This window comes from Pygocentrus nattereri, chromosome 18, assembly GCF_015220715.1.
Source record: "Pygocentrus nattereri isolate fPygNat1 chromosome 18, fPygNat1.pri, whole genome shotgun sequence".
Lineage (NCBI taxonomy): Eukaryota > Metazoa > Chordata > Actinopteri > Characiformes > Serrasalmidae > Pygocentrus > Pygocentrus nattereri.
This window is the reverse complement of record NC_051228.1, coordinates 20,993,776-21,018,100: the sequence shown is the minus strand read 5'-3', so window position 1 is coordinate 21,018,100 and position 24,325 is coordinate 20,993,776. Positions and strand designations below refer to the sequence as shown.

The window sequence follows — 24,325 nt, the reverse complement described above, 5'->3', positions numbered from 1 at the left end:
TCCGAGTCATGCAGCAAGTCAACAACTCTAAGCACACATGCCGTTCTAGGAAAGAATGGTTAAAGAAGAGTAAAATGAATCTTTTGGAATGACCAAGTCAAAATTTGATGAAGTTTTAGGTCAAATTTATGTAGAAATGTAGAAAATTCTAAAGGGTTCACAAAGTTTCAATCACCACTGCACAAGTCATTAGCTCATGCCATGCTGTATGCATATATGTAATGTGTAGCTATACAAGAGCATTTGAGATACAGCCAGAGATTTGCATGCAAACCTTAACCTAAAAATAACTTCTCTAAGACGTATGACAGACAGGCTTTCAGACAGCTTTCACAATGTGCTGATGCAATGTGCCTTCAAACTGAAAGACAGAGCTATACGGAGAGGAAAATAATTATGCTAACTTTCACAAGAACAAAGAAGAGGGATGATGTGGCATTAACTCCACTCATCGAATTCAGCTAATTCAAAACTTATACATGTAATAAATTGATCTGTTACAGAGAAATGTGCTAAAATGTTGTCAATCACATGTTGCAAACCTTCCATGAGGCATTGAGCCTGCTGACAGCACATTCACAGCTGTTCTCTGATGCTGAATACATTATTTCTGAATTATTAGCTCTCAGATGCTGCTTGACATGACAGGGTTGTCAAAAATTCCTCCGTTAACGTCAGTCTTTATCTCCTTCCCTGCCTGGCTTATGCATTTTCCTGAAACTTTTCAATTCTCGCTTTTCCCACTTCTGATGAGCTGGCACGGCTTCCCCTTCACTTAATATGTTACGCCTGAAATCCCTCAGTGTGGTTCAGTACTGTGCAAAAGTCTTAAAGCTGCATTCTTAAGGCACAGCACATAGGATCTCACAACAGAGAGTATATAGTGCAGCTAGAATGCATTACAGTGAGCCAGTAAACAAGCTCCATTTAAACTTTTAACACAATCTGGTAAATTGATCACATTTGGTACACTAACTCCTCGAGGGACGAGGTGAAGTTATGATGTGACTTAGGTAGTAACATTAGTTGAAGTAGCACTCACATTTGATGGTGCAGTTCATTTTACAAAGGGGAGATTATCGCTGACCCTTCCACAGACCGAATAATTATATGATTCTGTCACGTGGCCCTCCAGCTCAGACTCACACTGGGACTCCATTTCCCAGAATCCCGTTGGAGATCACATGACTCATAAACCTCCTCAATCCTCCTTTCACCAGTTACAATCACCAGAGGACTGATGTGTTGCACCTGTTTTGTATGTCCACCTATTTAGGCTACAGCAGGTTTGCCCCGACCACTCACACAGAGGTTATAAGGAGGCCAGAGTTCATTTACATATATCAGTCTTAAAGGCATGAAGACAAAAATAGCCTATAGAAAGAAAATGGTCCTATTTTTGGTGAAAAAACAACAAAAATAAATAAATAAAACACAGGAAAAATGTAGGATATGGGCCCTTTTATACAAAAGGTAGTGATTCTATGTACGTCAATGTACTGTTACGGCTAATACCTACTTTATCTAATCAGTTCATTAACGCTGAGATAATTGATTTTAGACAATTTGCTTAAGAGCCTTAGACTTTTGCACATCACTGTGTATCAGCCACCTTATTGCTAAGGAGGCTAATCTGTCAAGAGCAAAGTAATAGTGAGACCACACTGGATCTTCTAATGAGAAGCAGTTACATTTGTTAACAGTACACAACTACACTGGCTGTTGCTGTCCCTGTTATTTTTTCATTCAAAATTGAGGAGCATTTGGAGATTTACTGGTTTCTGAGATTGATTTCCATTATTTAACTGTAAATCCCAGACTTATTACATACTAAGAGTTCTTATTGAGTAACTACAGGGACTCCAACGCAAACTGGCAGAGCTATTCTTAGATTGTAGGAGCGTGTAACAAAACCTTTGGCCTGTAGATGGGCCCTGGCCTTTTGAGGGGTTAACTGCATCTCATCCCTGATTATTAAAGTGCCTGTTATTGACAGTGAGTGAGGAGAGTGAAGAGTCTTTCGGTGCGGTGATTACTCTAAATGATGGGCAGGTTCTTGGCCCACCTGACATTGCAGGACTGCGACTCTTTGCTGATTTTGTGGAACCAGGAGGCCTGGGCCCATCGGCTCTCTCCTCCTGTGATAACCCCATCTTTATCCTGGTCCAGGCTCTGGAAGATGGCCCGTGCTCGGTCACGCTCTTTAGCCGTTAGCAGACGCACCAGCGAGTTCTGGAGACAAGACCATAAAATAGAACTGGATCACAGATGGTTTGACAATCATTATCACAATGTTTGCCTAAAAGTCATTTGCAAACGTTCGAACACCCTTGGGCAAATTACATGATGTTGATTATCTAAGTTCCCACATCCTGTACAGGGAGCTCAAATAAGCCATTTTCCTGCAAATTTTAGAAAAAAAAATAATATAAAATATTATATTATTATATATATTATATATATATATATATATATATATATATATATATATATATATATTACTTATTATTATAAGTCCACTTCAGACCAGCTGCCCACGCCCCAGCTACCACCACCTACCTTGGATGAGCTGCCCACCCTACGCTGATGTTCTCATAGACTCCTAGTTATTCCTAATATCAATATTACTGCTGTTAATATTAGTAGTATAATCACTTGTAGGTAGTTTGACCAGAGGAGGATGGGTCCCCCCTGGTGAGCCTGGTTCCTCCCAAGGTTTCTTCCTCAGTTCTGAGGGAGTTTTTCCTTGCCACTGTTGCCCCTGGCTTGCCCACTGGGGGGTTTCTGTACATTCTTACAGTTCTCTTGAAACTTTTTCTTTTCTGAAATTCTGTAAAGCTGCTTTGTGACAACATCCGTTGTAAAAAGCGCTATACAAATAAATTTGATTTGATTTGATTTGATAAATGTGCATTTTTTGCACTGGCCCCATTTGGTGTTTTATTTTTCCCAAATAAGCAAAATTCAGCAAATAAACAGTAATTGTGCGTTAAAGTGTGCAGAAATGTGTTCTGTATAGAGGAGGTGTTTCACAAAACCGACCCAAGCCGATCTTTTCCTTTATTCAGTATGTGGCACAGGAGTGTCGTCTGTGTGTCAGTGTGAACAGCAAAAAACAAACTGAATCTGATATTTCAATTCCGATTTGAGACGCTTTCACATGTGGTACAGAAATCCGACACGTATCCAATATGTGGCAGTACAACTCAGTCTGAACAGCCAGATCAGACTTCATGCTACTTTTATGTCAATGCAACTCGACATTCACCATCATTTTGCATTGCTGAGACCTCATAAACATTTAGCCTGATGTTTCTGTACCCAAAAATTAGAAGAGATGAATCCACAACCCCTCCATGTTCAAAGAGATTTTGAAAGAAATGCCATAGTAGAGCGAAGCTGCGGCGTCAAAGAACAGTTAAAAGTCTGAAAGCAAAGTTTCAAGAATCCAAGGACACGAACAAAAGAATTGCCAATGCCTTTTTTACAGTGAGCTCAGACACACTCTGGGTGATGAGCCCAGCTGTCAGTCAATGAAGCTTCATGATGGCTCCTGTAATGGTGGCAAAGATGAAACTAAACCCTCTGGGAACGACTGGTGTTTGTTGGCAGTTATGGTTTTTCTACTTCTAAATGAGCCACCACGTGAAGCAACGTGCAGCCCTGTTCTTTTGCGTATGCGGGTCAGTCTAGGAGCGTGATCTGTCTAATGCGACGAACGTTGCATGTAGGTCATGTTTAAAAGCCACACACAAAAAAATGGATTTGGTAAGAAAATCAGATGTGGGCCACTTTTACCTGCTGTGTGAACGTAGCTTTTTTTACATTTAAATAAGCTACAAAACGTGTCATTTGACCAGGGGTACCCACACTTTTGCACACGAGAGTACATTTGCTCCTCAGTCTCACCTTACAGATTACGCTCTGTCAGGTCATCACAGAACACAGTCTGTCTCTCTCTCTCTCTCTCCCTCTGTCTGTCTGTCTGTCTGTCTCTCTCTCTCTCTCTCTCTCTCTCTCTCACTTGCTTTCTTTAAATGCTCTGACTGTGATTGTATGTGTAGCTGCCTGAGGGTGAGAACAGTTCATTCATATGTTTACCCATCCTATCTCTATATTAAGTAGTCAGTATGATTATTAAAGACTATGTCACGCTAAATAAAATTAAAACTGTGTAAAATGCTGTTGTTGCTAATGATTTTAGCATTGCTAAAAAAATCTATTTTTCATTCCAGAAATTGTGCTTTATCCAGTGATTTTTTCTTTTAGGGGCCGAGATGTTTTCTCTGCTGATAAAACATTTGTAAGACCTTTGTTTTTAAAACTACACCTTCAAAAACAGATGGTTCTTAAAGGGTTCTTAGGTAAAGGCTCCATATAGAACTATGAACACCCAACGAACCCTTTGCATGCTTAAAGGTTCTTTGCATCATGAAAGGGTTCTTGATACTGATGGAGAGTGCATTTATATTGTTCCATATAGAACCTATTTGAAAAGGTTCTAGCCCCAATAAGCGTTCTTCTATTGTTAGAGGCTTGAGATAACATGTAACAATAGAATCGACAGCACATTCTCTGAAGTCTGAAGAACCATTTAACAATGCAAAGAACCCTTTAATCATACAAAGGGTTCTACAAGTGTTCATAGAACTATTCTCTTTACTAAAGAATCGTCATTTTAAAAGTATAGCAAGCCTATTAAATATAAGCTGCTCCTAGTGTTTCAAACTGACAGCTTTATTAGCTGTTTTAGTCCTGTCTACACTCTTGGATGAGCTAAATGAGCCCACTGTACCTGGACCCTCATTACCTCTGTTCGAAATTTCTGCAGTACTGACAGGGTCTCGTGATACAGGAAGTCTGACCACTCTATCTGACCCTTCTTCTCCGGGTCGAGGGCAGCGAACTGGGCCAGAACCTCCTCCTCCTGCTCGTCCGTCAGATCCTTCTCAAACAGCTGCTTCGACACGAAGTGCCTGTACTGGAGGAGCTCATCTGAGACGAGGCAGGATTCTGAAATGCAGCGACAGAGCATAAGAACCTCAGCCATAATCAGACACAGAGCTAAGTGACCTATCTAGACTTTGCTAACAAATGCATTTTTAATAGCTCCTACTGTGAAACTGAACAAGCTGGTAAACTCCTTTTCAATCTTATTAGAAACTGCAGGGCACGACTCTTTTCGGAACATGTGAATGTAAAGTGCATGATTAAATCCAAGTGATAGAGATTTGCCAAGACAAGCTTAATTTGCCATAACTTTTGCACATGCATTAATTTGTGTTTTATATTATTTTTTTTCCTAATATGTTAAATTCAGTGGGAAAAACTGTAATTGTGCACTAAAATGTGCTTATCAACAATACATGGAATATGACCAGGGAGCCAAAACTTGTACCCGACTGATGTTAGCATGACAGCAAAATCACTGAAGCTTTTGAAACTGTAAGGTCAATGTTATGTACTGACCTTAAATAAAAACTGGAATGACCCAAAGTAAATAGGTGTTTTGCACTGGTGAGCTGAGACTATTAGAGCTATTGTTTTAGTTTGATACATAAAAGTCAAAACTCAAGGATAAAAACACCTCTAAGATAATGCTAATTTCTGCTAGTGCCTGTATGAGACTCTAGCGCTAAGCTAACAACAATTCACATGAACATTTTTCAGTCACGCTAAATTTAAAGTGGGCATCTAGACATTATCAGACATCGTACTTTGCATGTATCTGTTTAACAGTGACTCTTTCAGTAAAGAGTGCCATAAAGCTGCCGCCACTGCTTTCCATTTCTGACAACTAACCAAAACCTGCTTAGAACATGGCTCATATTCAAAATCAGTGATCGCTCCCAAATCTCTCACTTTATTGTTTTTTGCAAATATTCACTCATTTTGAATTTGATACCTGCGACATGTTCCAAAGAAGTTGGGACAGGGGCAACAAAAGACTGGGAAAGTTGAGGAATGCTCAAAAAACACCTGTTTGGAACATTCCACAGGTGAACAGGTTAATTGGAAACAGGTGAGTGTCATGACTGGATATAAAGGGAGCGTCTCTGAAAGGCTCAGTCATTCACAAGCAAGGATGGGGCGAGGTTCACCACTTTGTGAACAACTGCGTGAGCAAATAGTCCAACAGTTTAAGAGCCAGTTAAAGTTTCTCAATGTATAATCGCAAGGAATTTAGGGATTTCATGATCTACAGTCCATAATATCATCAAAAGATTCAGAGAATCTGGAGAAATCTCTGCAAGCAAGCAGCAAGGCAGAAAAACAACACTGAATGCCCATGACCTTCGATCCCTCAGGCGGCACTGCATTAAAAATCGACATCATTCTGTAACGGATATCACCACATGGGCTCAGGAACACTTCAGAAAACCATTGTCAGTGAACGCAGTTTGTCGCTCCATCTACAAGTGCAAGTTAAAACTCTGCCATGCAAAGCGAAAGCCATATATCAACAACAGCCAGAAACGCCGCCGGCTTCTCTGGGCCCGAGCTCATCTGAGATGGACTGACACAAAGTGGAAAAGTGTCCTGTGGTCTGACGAGTCCACATTTCAGATTGTTTTTGGAAATCATGGACGTCGTGTCCTCCGGGCCAAAGAGCAAAAGGACTGTCCGGATTGTCATCAGCGCAAAGTTCAAAAGCCAGCATCTCGGATGGTATGGGGGTGTGTTAGTGCTCATGGCATGGGTAACTTGCACATCTGTGAAGGCACCATTAATGCTGAAAGGTACATACACGTTTTGGAGCAACATATGATGCCATCCAAGCAACGTCTTTTTCAGGGACGTCCTGCTTATTTCAGCAAGACAATGCCAAGCCACATTCTGCACGTGTTACAACAGCATGGCTTCGTAGTAAAAGAGTGCAGGTACTAGACTGGCCTGCCTGCAGTTCAGACCTGTCTCCCATTGAAAATGTGTGGCGCATTATGAAGCGCAAAATACGACAACGGAGACCCCGGACTGTTGAGCAACTGAAGTTGTACATCAAGCAAGAATGGGAAAGAATTCCACCTACAAAGCTTCAACAATTAGTGTCCTCATTTCCCAAACGCTTACTGAGTGTTGTTAAAAGGAAAGGTGATGTAACACAGTGGTAAACAACTTCTGTCCCAACTTCTTTGGAACGTGTTGCAGGCATCAAATTCAAAATGAGTGAATATTTGCAAAAAACAATAAAGTTTATCTGTTTGAACATTAAATATCTTGTCTTTGTAGTGTTTTCAATTGAATATAGGTCAAAAAGGATTTGCAAATCATCATATTCTGTTTTTATTTATGTTTTACACAACGTCCCAACTTCATTGGAATTGGGGTTGTACATTAAAAATCAGAAAGGGAAACACTTGATTGACTTCCAGTTACTTCTTGGACACAAGCTACATTCCAAACAGTGTGTACTATATAGACAGGATAAGCCGATGAGAACCCGCTAATCTTTAGATGTCTGCTGAGCCATTATGTTTCAATGGGATCCTATTCATTTTCTTCTCAAAGGAATACTCCAGTATTGTCAACATAATCTCTTTCTGACGCAGCTGTAGCAGACAACCAGTTATCACTAGAATTATGTAGAACCTCAGATGAACTACAGTTCTCATGCTTCTCGGACAAACATGAATTCTCTTACGTTACATCGGCATTACAAGAGTGAAGTCTTTATTAAATTGGTGGTTATTCTAGCTTTCCTGCACCAACAGTAGTTAACATAGAGAAAATTCCACAATTCTCAAAAAATCCTGATTGAATAGTTTCCTACTGGCAATTTAATATTCTACTGATTTTTGTTAAAAACTAAATGAGTATTACTGCAATATATGCAGATTTTCTGTATCTTACAGAAATTTATAAGCCTTCTCTGAAGACCTGGAATACCCTGAGAGCTCCCTACTGGTGTTCTGACAAAACTAGCTGTGTTGTAGTTTCTCAAATTGAATGGGATTCTGACCAACGTTTTGCAAACCTTTTCTAACTTGGCAATAGTCGCTATGAAAGGATGCATTTCTGAGCAGAGAATGAACAGGTCAATAAGCCACCACAGTGATTTATGAATGATGACGTTTTTAATATGTTAACACCATCTGAGGTGCTTGTTTTCATGCTGAGTCACAGAAGGGTGATTTAAATATACCTGGACTTACCTGGAATGATTTTGCATTGCTTGAAAGTTTCCATCAGGCTGTACATTTCCTCTTCAGTCAGAAGTAGGTTCACATTGTCCTGAAGTGGAGAGTGGAAGAAAAGGCTTTAAGAATGCATATTTTATTCATTTAAACAAAGAAAAGGTAAGGTAATTGGTTAACATTATTATTATTGATTATTATTGTCACTACGGTTAGTCTTATTTAATGTAAAAAATATTACAAATAAGGTAGTCAAGTTGTAAAAACAATTCATCATGATTGTTACGTCATTCTCTGTAGTTAATCATGATTATCGTCTTTCTGCAGATTCTCTAGGGGCCATTCCGCTGGATATTTATGACTAATGTACTGAAATAAAATATCTTCCTCCAAACTCTGCTCTCAGATGTACTAGGACACTGTTGTCGCTGTGTGTGTTGAAGAATACAAACCCACAAAAACCAGGGAACTGAATCTTTATTTCTTGCATGCAGGTACCAGACATTTAGCCATTAAACAATGGAGAGTCACAATTATACAGGCTGGACTGATGCCAAGATTATGCCCAGCCAATGCATGACAAGTGACAGACATGACCATGTACGGATAAACAAGAATAGGCACAACAGAATACTTTAAGTATAATCACATTGCATACATGGCACAACACATGCAAGACTGAATATAATAACATGTAACACAGCACTAAACCCATTACACAGCAGTTCATTCCTTCAGTGATAAAAGTTGTAACTCTGTTGAGCTGCTAGCGAGCAATGATGGGCGAAAGGGGAGGGATCAGAGTCCCTGTTGTGAACACTATTTGCACTTATCTACAAAGAATACCGCGCTAGATAAAACAGACAAGTTTTATAACACCTGCTTTAGAACATGTTTATAAGTGTTGATGTGCTTGGTCACCTGCAAAGATCAAAATTCCTTTCCCAGTTTTAGAAATCACACACATATCCATCTAATGGCTGCAAAGCAGAAACCTGACTCGTGTAGACCCAGCGTTGTCCCAATATCTGATTACTCAAGAAATCTGATTTTCTGCAGTTATCTGATTATTTAGTGCACGTAAATGCAGTGTTTTCACTCATACCCATCCTGGTGGAGTTTTCCCACTGCAACACACCTGCATCAACTTTTCAGAAAATGAATAGCCATTCACCAGTTTACCGTGAGCCTATCAGAGCAGCGAGGCAGAAACAAGTACAGGACATCGTCTGTTTCGAGGAACCAAACATGGTAAACGCCATCATGAACTTAAATGCAAGCTATTTTGAAAAGGTTAGAAATAAGACTTTGTTTTAAACAAAATAATGAATTAATGTCCTTTTACGAAGCTAATTTTAACAAGCTTTTATAAGGTAATTACCTTAAGCTATTGTATCATTGTACGTAGGCCTCACCTCTCTCTCTCCTTCTCTTTTTCTCTCTCTCTCTCTTTCGCTCTCTCTGAAAGAGGTGGTTGAATAGGGCATAAAGAGAGAGGATGATAATCACGCTGGCTAATTGGACTCTTAAAAAGGCCTGATGAGTTTGAGTTGTGTGGAGGAAGACGCTCTTCAACATCAAATGCAGGCAGGTCCCTTTGATATCAAAAGCTCATCCTCAGCCATACTGCTCATTTCACTAACCACTGGCCTTCAAACGGAAGCTTTTAAGAGCCGTTAGGGCCGGGGGGCGACGGAGATTTTTACCGTTTTTATCGGCTCTGCCCAGCCCCGTCTTAACAGCGGGGACAGAAGCGGGAGGGGAAGACCCTCAGGGCATTGAATCATCGCACACTTAAATGCAGAGAGAAACCCCCGCATGATCTGGCCCAGTAGGTTTGAAATATGAAACATTGTGGTAGTGTAGCACTGGCAAAGACTCAAAACAGAAACACCACCTGATTAGCTTTTATAAACTAATGAAATATTATTATAAACAGCGCAGCTCTGTATCCTTCAGCCTCGGCAGTTTGTCATAACTCATGATTTCATAGTATTTGTTTTCATTCATCCAGGGAAGGTGTTTTAAGTTGGAAGTGCTGAAATGTTATGCAGTGTATTTGTGACGTGACCAATTACATCACACAAAATGATTTATTTATTTATTTATTTATTTATTTATTTGGTGCTACAATGAGACCAGAAAGAACGATATATAAATATGACTTCACTCTGCATAGGCTTTCTGCATGTGATTGAGTGATGCCCCTAAAATGGCCACTTTTCAGCTCACTGTCATACAACCATCAGGAATCCCTTGCGCGTCAACGAATCCTGACTGCTAGCTTTGCCGCTGGCTAATAAATACAATCAAAGCAGCAGTAGTGCAACTCTTATTTCAGTTGGCTAACAAAGTCTTTATGAAAACAGTTTTTGTTTAATGGTAAACTGGCACCAAAGAGAAGTTTTATATCCTTTCAGTAAGAGAAAAGGAGCCAAGCTGAGGAAAGACATCTAGACAGGTTGCTACCTTGCTAATTGTTGCTTTTAGCTTGTTGTCCTCATCTTGTCTTTTCAGTGGTTTGACTAATTTATTTATCCACTGTAATGATGATTTGATGACAGTTAGTACAGTTCTAGGGCTGCGAGAAGATATTCAGCAATTGGCCTTCCTCCTTTTTTAAAAAAGTTGAAGTTTTAGCCAGACCGTGTGGATCACTGTTCCCGGAAATCTTTTTTGGAGAAGGCCTTGCTTATTGCAGCAAGACAACATCAAACCACACTCTGCGCATAGCACAACAGCATGGCTCTATAGTAAAAGAGTGGGTGCTAGACTGGCCTGCCTGCAGTCCAGACCTCTCACCCACTAAAAACATCTGATGCAATATTGCTTGATCATTAGGGTGGCTGGGCATGCACTGCTGGAAATCTGCATTGGGACAAAGTCTGTTGTACAAAGCATTATACTGTCTGGGATGAACTGAACTGAATTAAACCCAACTGAAGTTAATTCCCTCCATCCATTTTCTAAGCCACTTCTCCCTCAGGGTCACGGGGGGGTTCTGGAGCCTATCCCAGCAGTCATCGAGTGGAAGGCGGTCGCCAGTCCATCACAGGACAGACAGACAGACAGACAGACAGTCACTCACACACAGGGGCAATTTAGCATGTCCAATCGACCTGACTGCACGTCTTTGGACTGTGGGAGGAAACCGGAGAACCCGGAGGAAACTCCACACAGAGAGGACCCCGGTCACCCGGCCAGGGAATCAAACCCAGGCCCTCCTCACTGCAAGGCAACAGCGCTACCCAAGGGGGGTCAAACTGAACTGACTTGAAGAGAAGAGGAATAAATCACATCATTACATGTGGTGGTTGATCTCTAATGATATCATGAGAGGAGGCTGTCCAGGAATCTGACACAGTTCAAATGTCTTTTTTCTTCAGCTTGATTTCTCAATTGAAGGAATACTTCATCTAAACAATAGCAGTCAGTTAGTGCCGTCCTGGTTAGTCTATGTAATGTGTCTCATTGATTTACAGCCATGGTAGTATTTTAGAGCATATTTTAGTGTTAAAGCACTCTTAGAAATGATGGTTCTTTAATAAAAAATGGTTCTATATGAAACCATGAACATTCATAGAACCCTTTGCATGATTAAATGGTTCTTTGCATCATGAAATGGTCCTTCAGATTGATGGAGAATGTGCTGTAGATTGTTCCGTACAGAACCTTTTTGAAAAGGGTTCTATACCACTATCTTTTACTGTAACAAAACTTGTAACAACAGAAGAACCCTATTTGGTGCTATAGAGAGCCCTTTTCAAAGAAGAATAGAGCCATCTGCAGGACATTCTCTAGCAATCTGATGAGTGTTCATGGTTCTACAGAGAACCATTGTCTTTATTAAAGAACCTTTGAACAACCATCCTTTTTAAATGTCTAATTGACATTTTGACAAAATTCCCATTAGCCGAAATTTAAATATGCCAAGACATGTTGAATATTATGTGTATATAATAATGTGGCGTGGTGGGTAGCGCTGTCGCCTCACAGCCAGGAGGGCCTGGGTTCGATTCCCCGGCCAGGCGGCCAGGGTCCTCTCTGTGTGGAGTTTGCATGTTCTCCCCATGTCTGCGTGGGTTTCCTCCGGGTTCTCCGGTTTCCTCCCACAGTCTAAAGACATGCAGTCAGGTCGATTGGACATGCTAAATTGCCCTAAAGTGACTGTCTGTGTCTGTCTGCCCTGCAATGAACTGGCGACCCATCCAGGGTGTATCCTGCCTTCCGCCCGAAGACTGCTGGGAAAGGCTCCAGCACCCCCCCGCGACCCTGACGGAGAAGCGGCTTAGAAAATGGATGGATGGATGGATGTTGAATATTAATGATTTTGAATAATAAATATAACTTTATCTTTGGTGTCTGCTGTTTGCTTCTTTAGTTTTGCACTGTGGCTAATGTGAGTGGAGTAAGAGAAATATTATGTAAATGAGATTTTCACCACATGCTTTAAGAGCCTGAGGCATTTCAGCTTGCTGTGCTCCAGACTGAGGTTGGTACCTGCTGATGCATAAATGCCTAGAAAAGCATGTGTAACCCAGTTGACAAATGCATAATAAAAAGGTACAATAATTAGTGATAAAAAGCATAAATAGTAAAATGGGATATATAAATAGTGATAATCCTAGTGAATCAATTCATGAATGATGGGTTGTTATTGTTAAAAACACGATTTGAATGTATTTGATATAGCAGTACTTTTACTGTGACAGTTACGATCTGGTTCTTTTATTTTGACATGCTGTTTAGCAAGCATTCGGTTTCTGATGGAGCCATTCAGTCTGTTGAGCGGATGAGAGCCAGAGAGTTGGAAACTCCACGTTTTCAGAGCTAGAAACAATTGAAAGAAACTAATTCTAAGTTGTTTACGAAGTTTAAGTTTCCTTTGGAGTACTGAGCGACCAGCTCTGTAAATGCTGTATGTTTGAAGACCAGAAGCTTTGTTTCGTCGAGTATTTCTTTTGTTTGAATCGTCTCGGTAAGGCAACTTGTCTATTTTTCCTTACTGATGTAATGATGAAGTCATATTTTGTTATCATTGCTAAATACTTCGGTGAAACTTGAGAATTGTAATCTGTTTTGTTAATAATTGTTGTAAGGAACCTGAGAGGGTACATTTTGGTTGAAATTAGTAAGTTTAATGCTCAGAGTGAGCTGACTGTATTTCACATGCTGTAATACCGCACCCAGCACGTGCAAGGAGAGAGAGCTGAATGTGTCCTCATGATAATCTCTGTACAGGGTAATGTTGTGTATAATTGCAAGGTTATCGCGATTTCAGTATACAATGTTGTTATTTCATAGTATTCATCCTGTTTACTTGATAATGCTAATTTAACTGAATGGTATGCAATGGTTTTCAGTATAAATGAAGTATATGCAGTTTGCATAGCTTTTCTTTTGAGAAGATTGATATTAATGTTGTACAACTACTTTAAGTTTAAACTGATTGATGATATTTGATAGGAATTGAACTATGGCCTGTATGTGTAGCTTAACTAAGGGTATGGTTACACAGGTCAAGTTTTTGAGCTGGATCTGGATTTCGCTGAGGATTCGTGGACTACATTAGATGGCGAGCCACCCACCCATTCGAATGTGATCCTGTTCTATGTCGTTGCACATGGCATATCTGGTAGGATTGTGGCCTGCTCGTGTCACATCACTGACTATGACTGACTTGACTTATTGACTTGAATTAACACTTTACGAACTGAACCAAGGAATAACGCCTTGAACTGAACTCCTGGAAAGGAACTCTCTAAACTTTTCTCTTTGAGGATTTAAAGGACTATTTCCCAAGTTTTGAAAGACAATTCATTTTTATTTTATTTTAAAGGGTCCGATCTTTTATTTCGGGTAATTGTAAATATTTCAACCTTTCAATTTATTACTAAAAGAAAGAAAAACTTATATCCTTGTGTGGTGTCTTTTAATTGCACTGTCTTTTCCACTCTCTCCTCAGAACCTAGTGTCTCTTATTCTTTAACCTATTGAACCTGGCCTACCATCGACGTGTACATACCCAGTAGTGGGTTACACGGTAAAACTTGGCGAGCCAGCCAGGAGATTGTGTTTAAGTGAGTGCAATCACCACAATTTTTGCATTTTTGCGCTTTGTGAACATTTCATTTAAGCTCTACTTTTTGACTACAATGGAAGTCATTACGATGGAAAGTGTGAAGGTACCTAACTCTCTTATCATAAAGGGTTTATCTGAAACTGAGGTTGACAATGAGGTTTTTGAGTATTTGAAACAGTATGGCAAAATTTCAAGAATAATTAAAGTGCCTGATGCTAGCGACCAGGTAATTGTTGAATTTGAATCTGGGTTAGCTGTTGAAACACTGAAAGGTTCCTTGCCTTTTGACAGAATTTGTGACGGTAACACTGATGTTGTTCACCATGTTGATGCTCTTGCAAATGTGTACTCATCCGAAAAGGGTACAGGTTTAACAGAGTCATTTATAACTCAGCTTAGAGAAATTGCCAAACATAGTGGGAAATCATTTGAAATGCTCTTACAAGTTGAGTTAGCCAGAATCTCTGACCTTGTTGCCCATACAAAGCCAGCAGCTGAAAGTGAACTGGTGCAAATGTTAGATGATGAACCAGCAGAACAAACTCCCTCTGATACTGACCCTGAAAATGAAGAATACCTCAAAACTGCAGAATCGCACTCAACTCAAAACGAACACACCCCAGAGCCCACTAAAATTATTACACCTGATATAAGCCGACCTGAACCACTTCCACAACTTAAGCCAGCACCCAATCACCTGAACCCGCCTGAGATGCAACGGTTCATTGTTGAGCATGTAGTGAAGAGCTCCGACCTTCGCTCAGACCTACACTCAGTGAAGCTGAGGACTTTTTCGGGCAGAGTACCGTGTCCTAACACTGAGGTTGACTACGACACATGGCGAAATAGTGTGGAGTTTTACTTGGCTGATCCTGCTGTCCCCAAAGGACAACTTGTGAGGAAGATTGTTGACAGTCTCTTAGCGCCGGCTGCTACAGTAGTGAAGTCATTAGGTCCTTATGCTTCCCCCAGAGCTTATCTCAATCTGCTTGACTCTGCTTATGACATAGTGAAAGATGGGGACGATCTGTTCGCAGAGTTTCTTAACATCAACCAGAACTCTGGTGAGAAACCATCCAGTTATCTCCATCGTCTTCAGGCTGCTCTGAACAAGATTGTGAAGGTGAAGGCAGTATCACCAACTGATTCCGAAAGACAGCTTCTGAAACAATTCTGCAGAGGCTGTTGGAACAATACCTTGATCAGCACACTTCAGCTTGAAAAGCGAAAGGAGAAACCACCCACCTTTTCAGAGCTGTTGTTGCTCTTGCGCTCTGAAGAAGATAAACAAACAGCTAAAGCAAACAGAATGAAACAGCATCTCGGCTTCTCAAAGACCAAAGCTCAAGTTCAAGCACAGAACCTTTGTGAACCTGACATTGAGTACGACTTACCACTTTCAGTTGAAGCTCCTCCATCAGTGATGAATCAGCTGCAAAAGCAGATAGCCGAACTCCAAGCTCAGGTTGCAGCGCTCTCTTACCCCAAAGACAAACCGCCCAATAAACCCCAAGCTGGAAAGAAACAGCAGAAACCTACACCAAAAGAACCACCTAGTGCTGAAGCACCAGCACAAAAACTCGCCACCATCCCGAAAAGACCCAAACCGTGGTATTGTTTTCAATGTGGCGAGGATGGGCATATAGCGAGCTGCTGCACTGATCCGCCGAACCCTGCACTAGTTAACGCAAAGAAAAAAGAGCTGAAAGAACGACAGAGAGCATGGGAAAAGGCAAACCCTGGTGTTGAAAGTTCTTTAAACGAGTAACTGTTCCTATTGAGGGGCAAATAGGAACAGAGTCAACTAACAGTCCCCCCGCGACACCGAAAACCAAGAAAAAAGTGACACTTAACGAACACAGAACTGTAAGAACTGGAAAACTGCCTAGAGGCTTAGTAGGAAATAAGAGCACAGCAAATGTGAAAGTTAATGGAATTGAATGTAACTCATTGCTTGATACTGGGTCACAAGTTACGACTGTGTCTCAGTCCTTCTACGATTCACACCTCTCCAATCACCCGATACACCCAGTCAGTGACATACTGGAAGTTGAAGGTGCTAATGGCCAGGCAGTCCCGTACCTAGGCTATATACAGCTCAGTATGCAGTTTCCCAGAGAATTCATGGCTTCACAACCTGAAGTGCAGACTCTTGCCCTGATAGTACCAGACACTCGCTTAAACAGTAGCGTGCCTGTACTGATCGGTACAAATATTTTAGACCCCCTTTATGAACAATTCTGTGACGGAAATCCTCTGGTAAGCAACACATACTGTGGCTACCAACAAGTTTTGAAAACCCTGCAACTCAGACAAAAGCAAAACTCAGAGGGTCAGATTGGTGTTGTTATGTTAGGTCGTCATGAGCAAGGTATCATTCCTGCCAGACAGAAAGTTGTCTTGGAAGGCTTTGTCTCCAGAAGTGAAGCGAACAATGAGAAATGGGCAGTGCTTGAAGAACCCTCAATCTCGTCTTTGCCAGGGGGAATCTTCATCGATAGCTGCTTGATCTCTATTCCAGCACGTCACCCATACAAGGTACCTGTAGTGCTGCGAAATGAAACCAGCCATGACATTGTCTTGCCAAGTAACTCTGTCCTTGCAGAACTTTGTATCCCACATGAAATCAGTCAGACCTACAACACCTATAACCTAAGTCAATTGTCGTCATCACCCACCGTCTGCTCCAGTCAGCAACAGCCCCGTCAGGATGAGCAGCAAACTAACAGCTTAAGTTTTGATTTCGGAGATTCTCCGCTTCCTGCAAAATGGAAGAAACGAATAACAGAGACACTGAACACATACTCTGACGTGTTTTCGCAGTATGACCTTGATTTTGGTCACGCAACGAAAGTCAAACATCGTATCAAACTGAAGGATGAGACGCCATTTAAGCACCGACCCCGTCCTATCCATCCTAAGGATTACGACGCTGTGAGACGACATCTTCAAACCCTTCTTGAAGCGGGTATCATCCGTGAATCTGAATCCCCATATGCTTCACCTATAGTCATAGTGAAAAAAAAGAATGGCGACGTACGCCTATGTGTAGACTATAGGAGGCTGAACATGCAAACGATCAAAGATGCCTATGCGTTACCCAACCTTGAAGAGTCGTTCTCTGCCCTAAGCGGATCGCAGTGGTTTTCCGTAATGGATCTGAAATCCGGATATTATCAAATTGAGATGCACGAAGATGATAAACCGAAAACTGCTTTTGTATGTCCCCTCGGATTTTGGGAGTGGAATCGTATGCCACAAGGAATCACAAACGCTCCAAGCACGTTCCAGCGCTTAATGGAGAAGTGCATGGGAGATATCCATCTGCGTGAAGTGTTGGTATTCCTTGATGACATCATCGTCTTCTCCCAAACCCTGGAGGAACACGAAGCTCGTCTAACCAAAGTCCTGGATCGTCTGAGGGAGAATGGTCTAAAGTTATCTCCTGATAAGTGCCGCTTCTTTCAGACATCTGTCCGTTATTTGGGGCACATAGTCTCACAAAAAGGAGTGCAGACCGATCCCCAGAAGATCGAAGCACTCAAGACTTGGCCGAGACCCCGTACCTTGAAGGAACTCCGTTCTTTTCTCGGTTTCTCCGGTTATTACCGGAGGTTCGTGCAGGACTATTCAAAAATAGTCAAGCCGTTGACCAACCTAACTGCGGGATATCCTCCAGCACGGAAGTCCACCCAGACAACCAAGACTGACGCGAGGTACTTCCATCCGAAGGAGCCATTCGGAGAAAGATGGACAACAGCTTGTCAGAATGCCTTCGAAAGGATAATTGAAAGACTTACCTCATCACCAGTCTTGGGTTTTGCTAATCCAGAGTTGCCATACGTCTTGCATACAGACGCAAGCACTACGGGACTCGGAGCTGCCCTTTATCAAGAGCAGGATGGACAGAAGCGCGTAATAGCCTACGCCAGCCGAGGCCTGTCACAAAGTGAAGCCAGATACCCAGCCCATAAATTGGAATTTTTAGCCTTAAAATGGGCCGTTGTCGAAAAATTTCAAGACTACTTGTATGGGCATTCGTTTACTGTTGTGACTGACAACAATCCGCTTCGATACATACTCACCACGGCAAAGCTAGACGCGACCAGCTATCGTTGGCTAGCTGCCCTGTCCACCTTCTCCTTTGACATCCAGTATCGTGCGGGCAAGCAAAACCAAGACGCTGACGGTCTGTCAAGGAGGCCACATGGACCACTGGTGAATGACAACTGCTCACAGGAGGAGAGTCTGCAAATTCATCAGTTCACCTCTCACCATCAAACTCCTGTGGACGTTGTCAAGGCCACCTGTCAGTACCATGCAGCCCTGAATGAGGAGTCAGCATCTCATTGTCTTGTAGAGTCACTCGCTATCCACCCTGATGCCATTCCGCTTGTGTATGAGGATGTGGAGTCAGAGTTACAAGGCCTCTGCTCTGTCCCAATGCACAGCGAGGGTGAAATAGCCAGACTACAGCGAGAAGACCCCTCAATCAGCGTGATCATCAAGGCACTTGAATCTGGTGAGCCTGCACCTCAACCGGATGTGCAATCACCAGAGCTGATGCTTATGCTGAGAGGGATGAGCCGCCTTGAAGTCAAAAACTCACTGTTATATCGTAAGCGACAGTGTGAAGACCGGACAGAGTACCAACTTGTTCTTCCACGTGTTTTGTGGCCATCCGTACTTACCAGTCTCCACGTTGAGATGGGTCATCTCGGTATCGAGCGCACCCTTGAGCTGGCCAGGTCCAGGTTCTATTGGCCGAAATTGTCAGCAGATGTTGAGTCAAAGGTCAAAACCTGCCCAAGGTGTGTCAAGCGCAAACATCAGCCAGAGAAGGCAGCGCCGATGGTCAGTATCCAAACCAGCCGACCCATGGAACTGGTCTGTATGGACTTCTTGTCCCTCGAACCGGATAGCCACAACACGAAGGACATATTAGTAATTACCGACCATTTCACCAAGTATGCTGTGGCGATACCCACGAAAGATCAAAAGGCCATCACTGTAGCACATTGCCTGTGGGAGCAATTTTTCATCCATTACGGCTTCCCAGAGCGCCTACACAGCGATCAAGGCCGTGACTTTGAGTCACAAATTGTCAAAGAGCTCTGTGCCTTAGTGGGTACAAAGAAAGTCCGAACAAGTCCCTATCACCCCAGAGGTAACCCTGTAGAGCGCTATAATCGTACTCTGCTGAGTATGTTGGGTACCCTGAGGGAGAGAGAAAAGACCAGATGGCGTGAGTATGTAAAGCCACTAACTCATGCATACAATTGTACAAAGAACGAGGTGACTGGGTATTCCCCATACGAGCTCATGTTTGGGCGCCAGCCCAGATTGCCGATCGACATAGCTTTTGGGTTACCAGTAAAAGGAGCCTCATCCACGTCACACTCCCAGTACGTGAAAAATCTGAAGTCCTACTTGAAAGAAAGTTACAACATTGCCATGAAAAATGCAAAGAAAGTAGCTGACAAAAACAAAAAGAGGTTTGATATGAGAGTGAGAGAGTCATGTCTGGAGATAGGGGATCGCGTTCTTGTACGTAATCTCAGACTTCGCAACAAGCATAAACTTGCTGATCGATGGGAGCCCACTGTGTATGTCGTACAAAAGAGAGCAGGAGAGCTACCAGTCTACACGGTGTGTCCTGCGGGTCAGGATGAACCCACCCGTACTCTACACAGGGATCTCCTACTGCCATGCGGGTTTCTTGCTGAAGAAGATGCAGAGCCTGAACAGCCTGTACGAGTCTCTAGACCCAGAACCAGACAAAGTACTCTTCAGCCAGCTGAAAACCCTGTCGAGTCTGATGAAGAGGACTATTCATTGTCATATCCTCTACGGTTTGAAGTGGAGACAAGAATCATTGGTCCTGAAGTGATGTATCCTACTGAAAAAACCCCAGACGTTGCACAGCCTGGAAATGAACCAAGTCCTCAGACTCATTCATCAACTGTACCTGAAAACTTACCTGATATCACTCCTGAAGTTCAATGCTCCGATATCCCAAGTTCTTCTACGACAGAAGAAGAACCTGACCTTATTCAGTTTCCACCTGATGATCCAATTGATGCAGAACCTGTAGAAAAAGAATTGCCTTCGAACCAGAGCAACATGAATGCCGAACCTGAGTCATCCGTTGAACCTAAAGAAGCGAAACCAACAGAAAATGATCAGGAAGAACCAATTACTTTAAGTGAGCCGAAGTCGACAACTACCCTTTCTCAAGAGCAGAATGATACTGTAGTATCAGAAGTTGTTCCAACTGAAAAAACTGATAATGAAACCCCATTGCTGGATCTATCTGATTTGCCAGTCATTCCTAACACTGACACATCCTATCCTACAGTTACTCACCCCTGTCCTGAGTTAAGTCCTGTAGAAGGTCCAGATAGTGTTAGTGAGCCAGATCATGACGCCTTGCGTAGATCTGAACGTCAGAGAAGAGCACCCGGAAGGTTTACTTATCCTCAATTAGGCAAACCATTTATTTCTTTTGCTCAGACTATCCTTGAGGCTTTCAACAATGCTTTAGTTGAAACGTTTGAGGGTAATCCTCTCCCACGTGAAAATGTCATGAAGGGACTCATGCCAGTTTAGAGAGGGAGGGTGTAACCCAGTTGACAAATGCATAATAAAAAGGTACAATAATTAGTGATAAAAAGCATAAATAGTAAAATGGGATAATAAATAGTGATAATCCTAGTGAATCAATTCATGAATGATGGGTTGTTATTGTTAAAAACACGATTTGAATGTATTTGATATAGCAGTACTTTTACTGTGACAGTTACGATCTGGTTCTTTTATTTTGACATGCTGTTTAGCAAGCATTCGGTTTCTGATGGAGCCATTCAGTCTGTTGAGCGGATGAGAGCCAGAGAGTTGGAAACTCCACGTTTTCAGAGCTAGAAACAATTGAAAGAAACTAATTCTAAGTTGTTTACGAAGTTTAAGTTTCCTTTGGAGTACTGAGCGACCAGCTCTGTAAATGCTGTATGTTTGAAGACCAGAAGCTTTGTTTCGTCGAGTATTTCTTTTGTTTGAATCGTCTCGGTAAGGCAACTTGTCTATTTTTCCTTACTGATGTAATGATGAAGTCATATTTTGTTATCATTGCTAAATACTTCGGTGAAACTTGAGAATTGTAATCTGTTTTGTTAATAATTGTTGTAAGGAACCTGAGAGGGTACATTTTGGTTGAAATTAGTAAGTTTAATGCTCAGAGTGAGCTGACTGTATTTCACATGCTGTAATACCGCACCCAGCACGTGCAAGGAGAGAGAGCTGAATGTGTCCTCATGATAATCTCTGTACAGGGTAATGTTGTGTATAATTGCAAGGTTATCGCGATTTCAGTATACAATGTTGTTATTTCATAGTATTCATCCTGTTTACTTGATAATGCTAATTTAACTGAATGGTATGCAATGGTTTTCAGTATAAATGAAGTATATGCAGTTTGCATAGCTTTTCTTTTGAGAAGATTGATATTAATGTTGTACAACTACTTTAAGTTTAAACTGATTGATGATATTTGATAGGAATTGAACTATGGCCTGTATGTGTAGCTTAACTAAGGGTATGGTTACACAGGTCAAGTTTTTGAGCTGGATCTGGATTTCGCTGAGGATTCGTGGACTACATTAGATGGCGAGCCACCCACCCATTCGAATGTGATCCTGTTCTATGTCGTTGCACATGGCATATCTGGTAGGATTGTGGCCTGCTCGTGTCACATCACTGACTATGACTGACTTGACTTATTGACTTGAATTAACACTTTACGAACTGAACCAAGGAATAACGCCTTGAACTGAACTCCTGGAAAGGAACTCTCTAAACTTTTCTCTTTGAGGATTTAAAGGACTATTTCCCAAGTTTTGAAAGACAATTCATTTTTATTTTATTTTAAAGGGTCCGATCTTTTATTTCGGGTAATTGTAAATATTTCAACCTTTCAATTTATTACTAAAAGAAAGAAAAACTTATATCCTTGTGTGGTGTCTTTTAATTGCACTGTCTTTTCCACTCTCTCCTCAGAACCTAGTGTCTCTTATTCTTTAACCTATTGAACCTGGCCTACCATCGACGTGTACATACCCAGTAGTGGGTTACACATGTCTGATATCAGCAAAATGTTTAATAGGCGTAAGATGAGGGGCATCGCGGATAAGGCTGTGTCTTTAGGAAGCTGCATCTTGGTTAAAAGTGCATTAAAAGCACCTCTGCTGATGATAGTGGCAGTTACATCATTCATGACTGGAAAGAGTTGTCTGGGATGACAAGTACAGCCTACAAATCAATGTGACAACCTGGCTAAGCATCTATTCTAACTGATTTTCAATGACTGTCCTTTTGCTGGAACCTGCGAGATGCTGCTGTCGTTACTGATTATCCCTCAGTCCAGGTCGATCTGTGCTGAAACCTGCCTAATGAGAGCGACTACACAGAACAACATGGAACAAATCATGTCCACTGATGACTGAGAGAAGCAGTCGAACTCAGATCTAGCAGGAGGCCGACACAGACGCAGACGCAGGGGATTAGGCAGTGGGGAATATGGAGTGAGAAAAGCAGACAGATGAGCTGTGAAATGAGTCCTCTGAGGAAACGCGCGCGAGACGCATCGGCAATAACAATCACAAACTGTCGAATGAGGCCGCATCACAGCTGCTAATAGCTGTTTGTAGTCCAACATGTGGAGCAGCAGGCTGGTGGGTGAGAAACTGCCCTGAAAGCTGTGGAAGAGGGGAAGTGTGGGTGGGTGTGTAGGTGTGTGTGTGAGCTGTTATGATACATACAGCACCGAATCCGATGATTCTAGAATAGAGTGAATACACTCTAGAACAATGCGAATGAGAAGAAAACACTCTTGAACAAAATGAACCTGAAGTGTACTACAGTGTGAATGAGAGAACATTCTAGAACAGAGTAAACGGGAGAGACAATTCTATATCAGAGTAAATGGGGAAAACACTTCTAGCATGGTATGAATATAGAGAACATTCTAGAACAGAGTGAATGGACTACAGAAGAGAGTGAATGGTTGAGACAATTCTAGAACAGTGTGAATGATCTCTAGAACTGTGGGAATGGGACAGACAATTCTAGAACAGAGGAAATCAACTCTAGAACAGTGTGAATGAGAGGAGAACATTTAATGTGGACAACAGTGAGAATGACAATTCTAGAAAAGAGAGAATAAAATCTACAACAGAGTGAATGACAGGAGGACATTCTATCTCAGAGTAAATTGAAAAAAATGTTCTAGTACAGTGTGAATATGGAGAACATTCTAGAACAGAGTGAATGAACCCTAGAACAATGTGAATGGGATCAGAGTGAATGAACTCTAGAACAGTGTGAATGAAAGGAGAACAGTCTAGAACAGAATGAATGGACTCTAGAACAGTGTGAGTGAGGGTAGAACATTCGATAACAATGTGAATAGACTATAGAACAGAGTGAATGGGATCAGAGTGAATGAACTCTAGCACAGTGTGAATGAGGGTAGAACATTCTATAACTGTGTGATTGAATAATAGAACAGAGTGAATGGGTGAGACAAATCTAGAACAGTGCAAATGATCTTAAGAACTGTGGGAATGGGACAGACAATTTTAAAACAGAGGAAATAAACTCTAGAACAGTGTGATAAGAGCAGAACCTTGTAGACAACACTGTAAATGACAATTCTAGAAAAGAGAAAATAAAATCTAGCACTGAATGAATCAGAGGAGAACATTATATATCAGAGTGAATTGAAAAAAACAGTTCTAGTATGATGTGAATATGGAGAACATTCTAGAACAGAGTGAATGAACCCTAGAACAGTGTGAGTGAGAGTAGAATCTTCTATAATAGAGTGAGGAAACTCTAGAATAGTGTGAGCGGACTCTAGAACAAAGTAAATGGGGGAGATGATTCTAGAACAGGGTGAATCAGAGAACAACATTTTAGAACAGGGTGAATGGGCTCTGGAACAGAGTGAATGCGAGGGGAACAGTCTAGAACTAAGTGAATAAACTCTAGAACAGTGTGAATGATAGGAAAACATTCTATATCCGAGTAAAAGGGAGACACAGTTCTAGTACAG

General features: G+C 41.6%; 1 protein-coding gene and 2 long non-coding RNA genes across 3 annotated transcripts in view; 2 read left to right on the top strand and 1 right to left on the bottom strand.

Annotated features, from left to right (window-relative positions):
• The window catches only part of phf24 (PHD finger protein 24), an 81,156-nt gene that overhangs the window by 10,390 nt on the left and 46,441 nt on the right, over positions 1–24,325 (bottom strand). Inside the window, exons 4-6 of the mRNA XM_017697225.2 lie at positions 8,154–8,232; positions 4,811–5,013; positions 2,066–2,232 (exon numbers count right to left, since the gene is read on the bottom strand). Coding sequence (XP_017552714.2) covers positions 2,066–2,232; positions 4,811–5,013; positions 8,154–8,232 — 449 coding nt within the window. The remainder of the gene's footprint in view (positions 1–2,065; positions 2,233–4,810; positions 5,014–8,153; positions 8,233–24,325) is intronic.
• On the top strand, positions 12,764–14,048 carry LOC119266027. Its single transcript, XR_005131813.1, has 2 exons — positions 12,764–13,113; positions 13,654–14,048. It is a non-coding gene; the product is annotated as an uncharacterized LOC119266027 (long non-coding RNA).
• On the top strand, positions 20,399–22,217 carry LOC119266026. The gene is made up of 2 exons (XR_005131812.1): positions 20,399–21,282; positions 21,823–22,217. It is a non-coding gene; the product is annotated as an uncharacterized LOC119266026 (long non-coding RNA).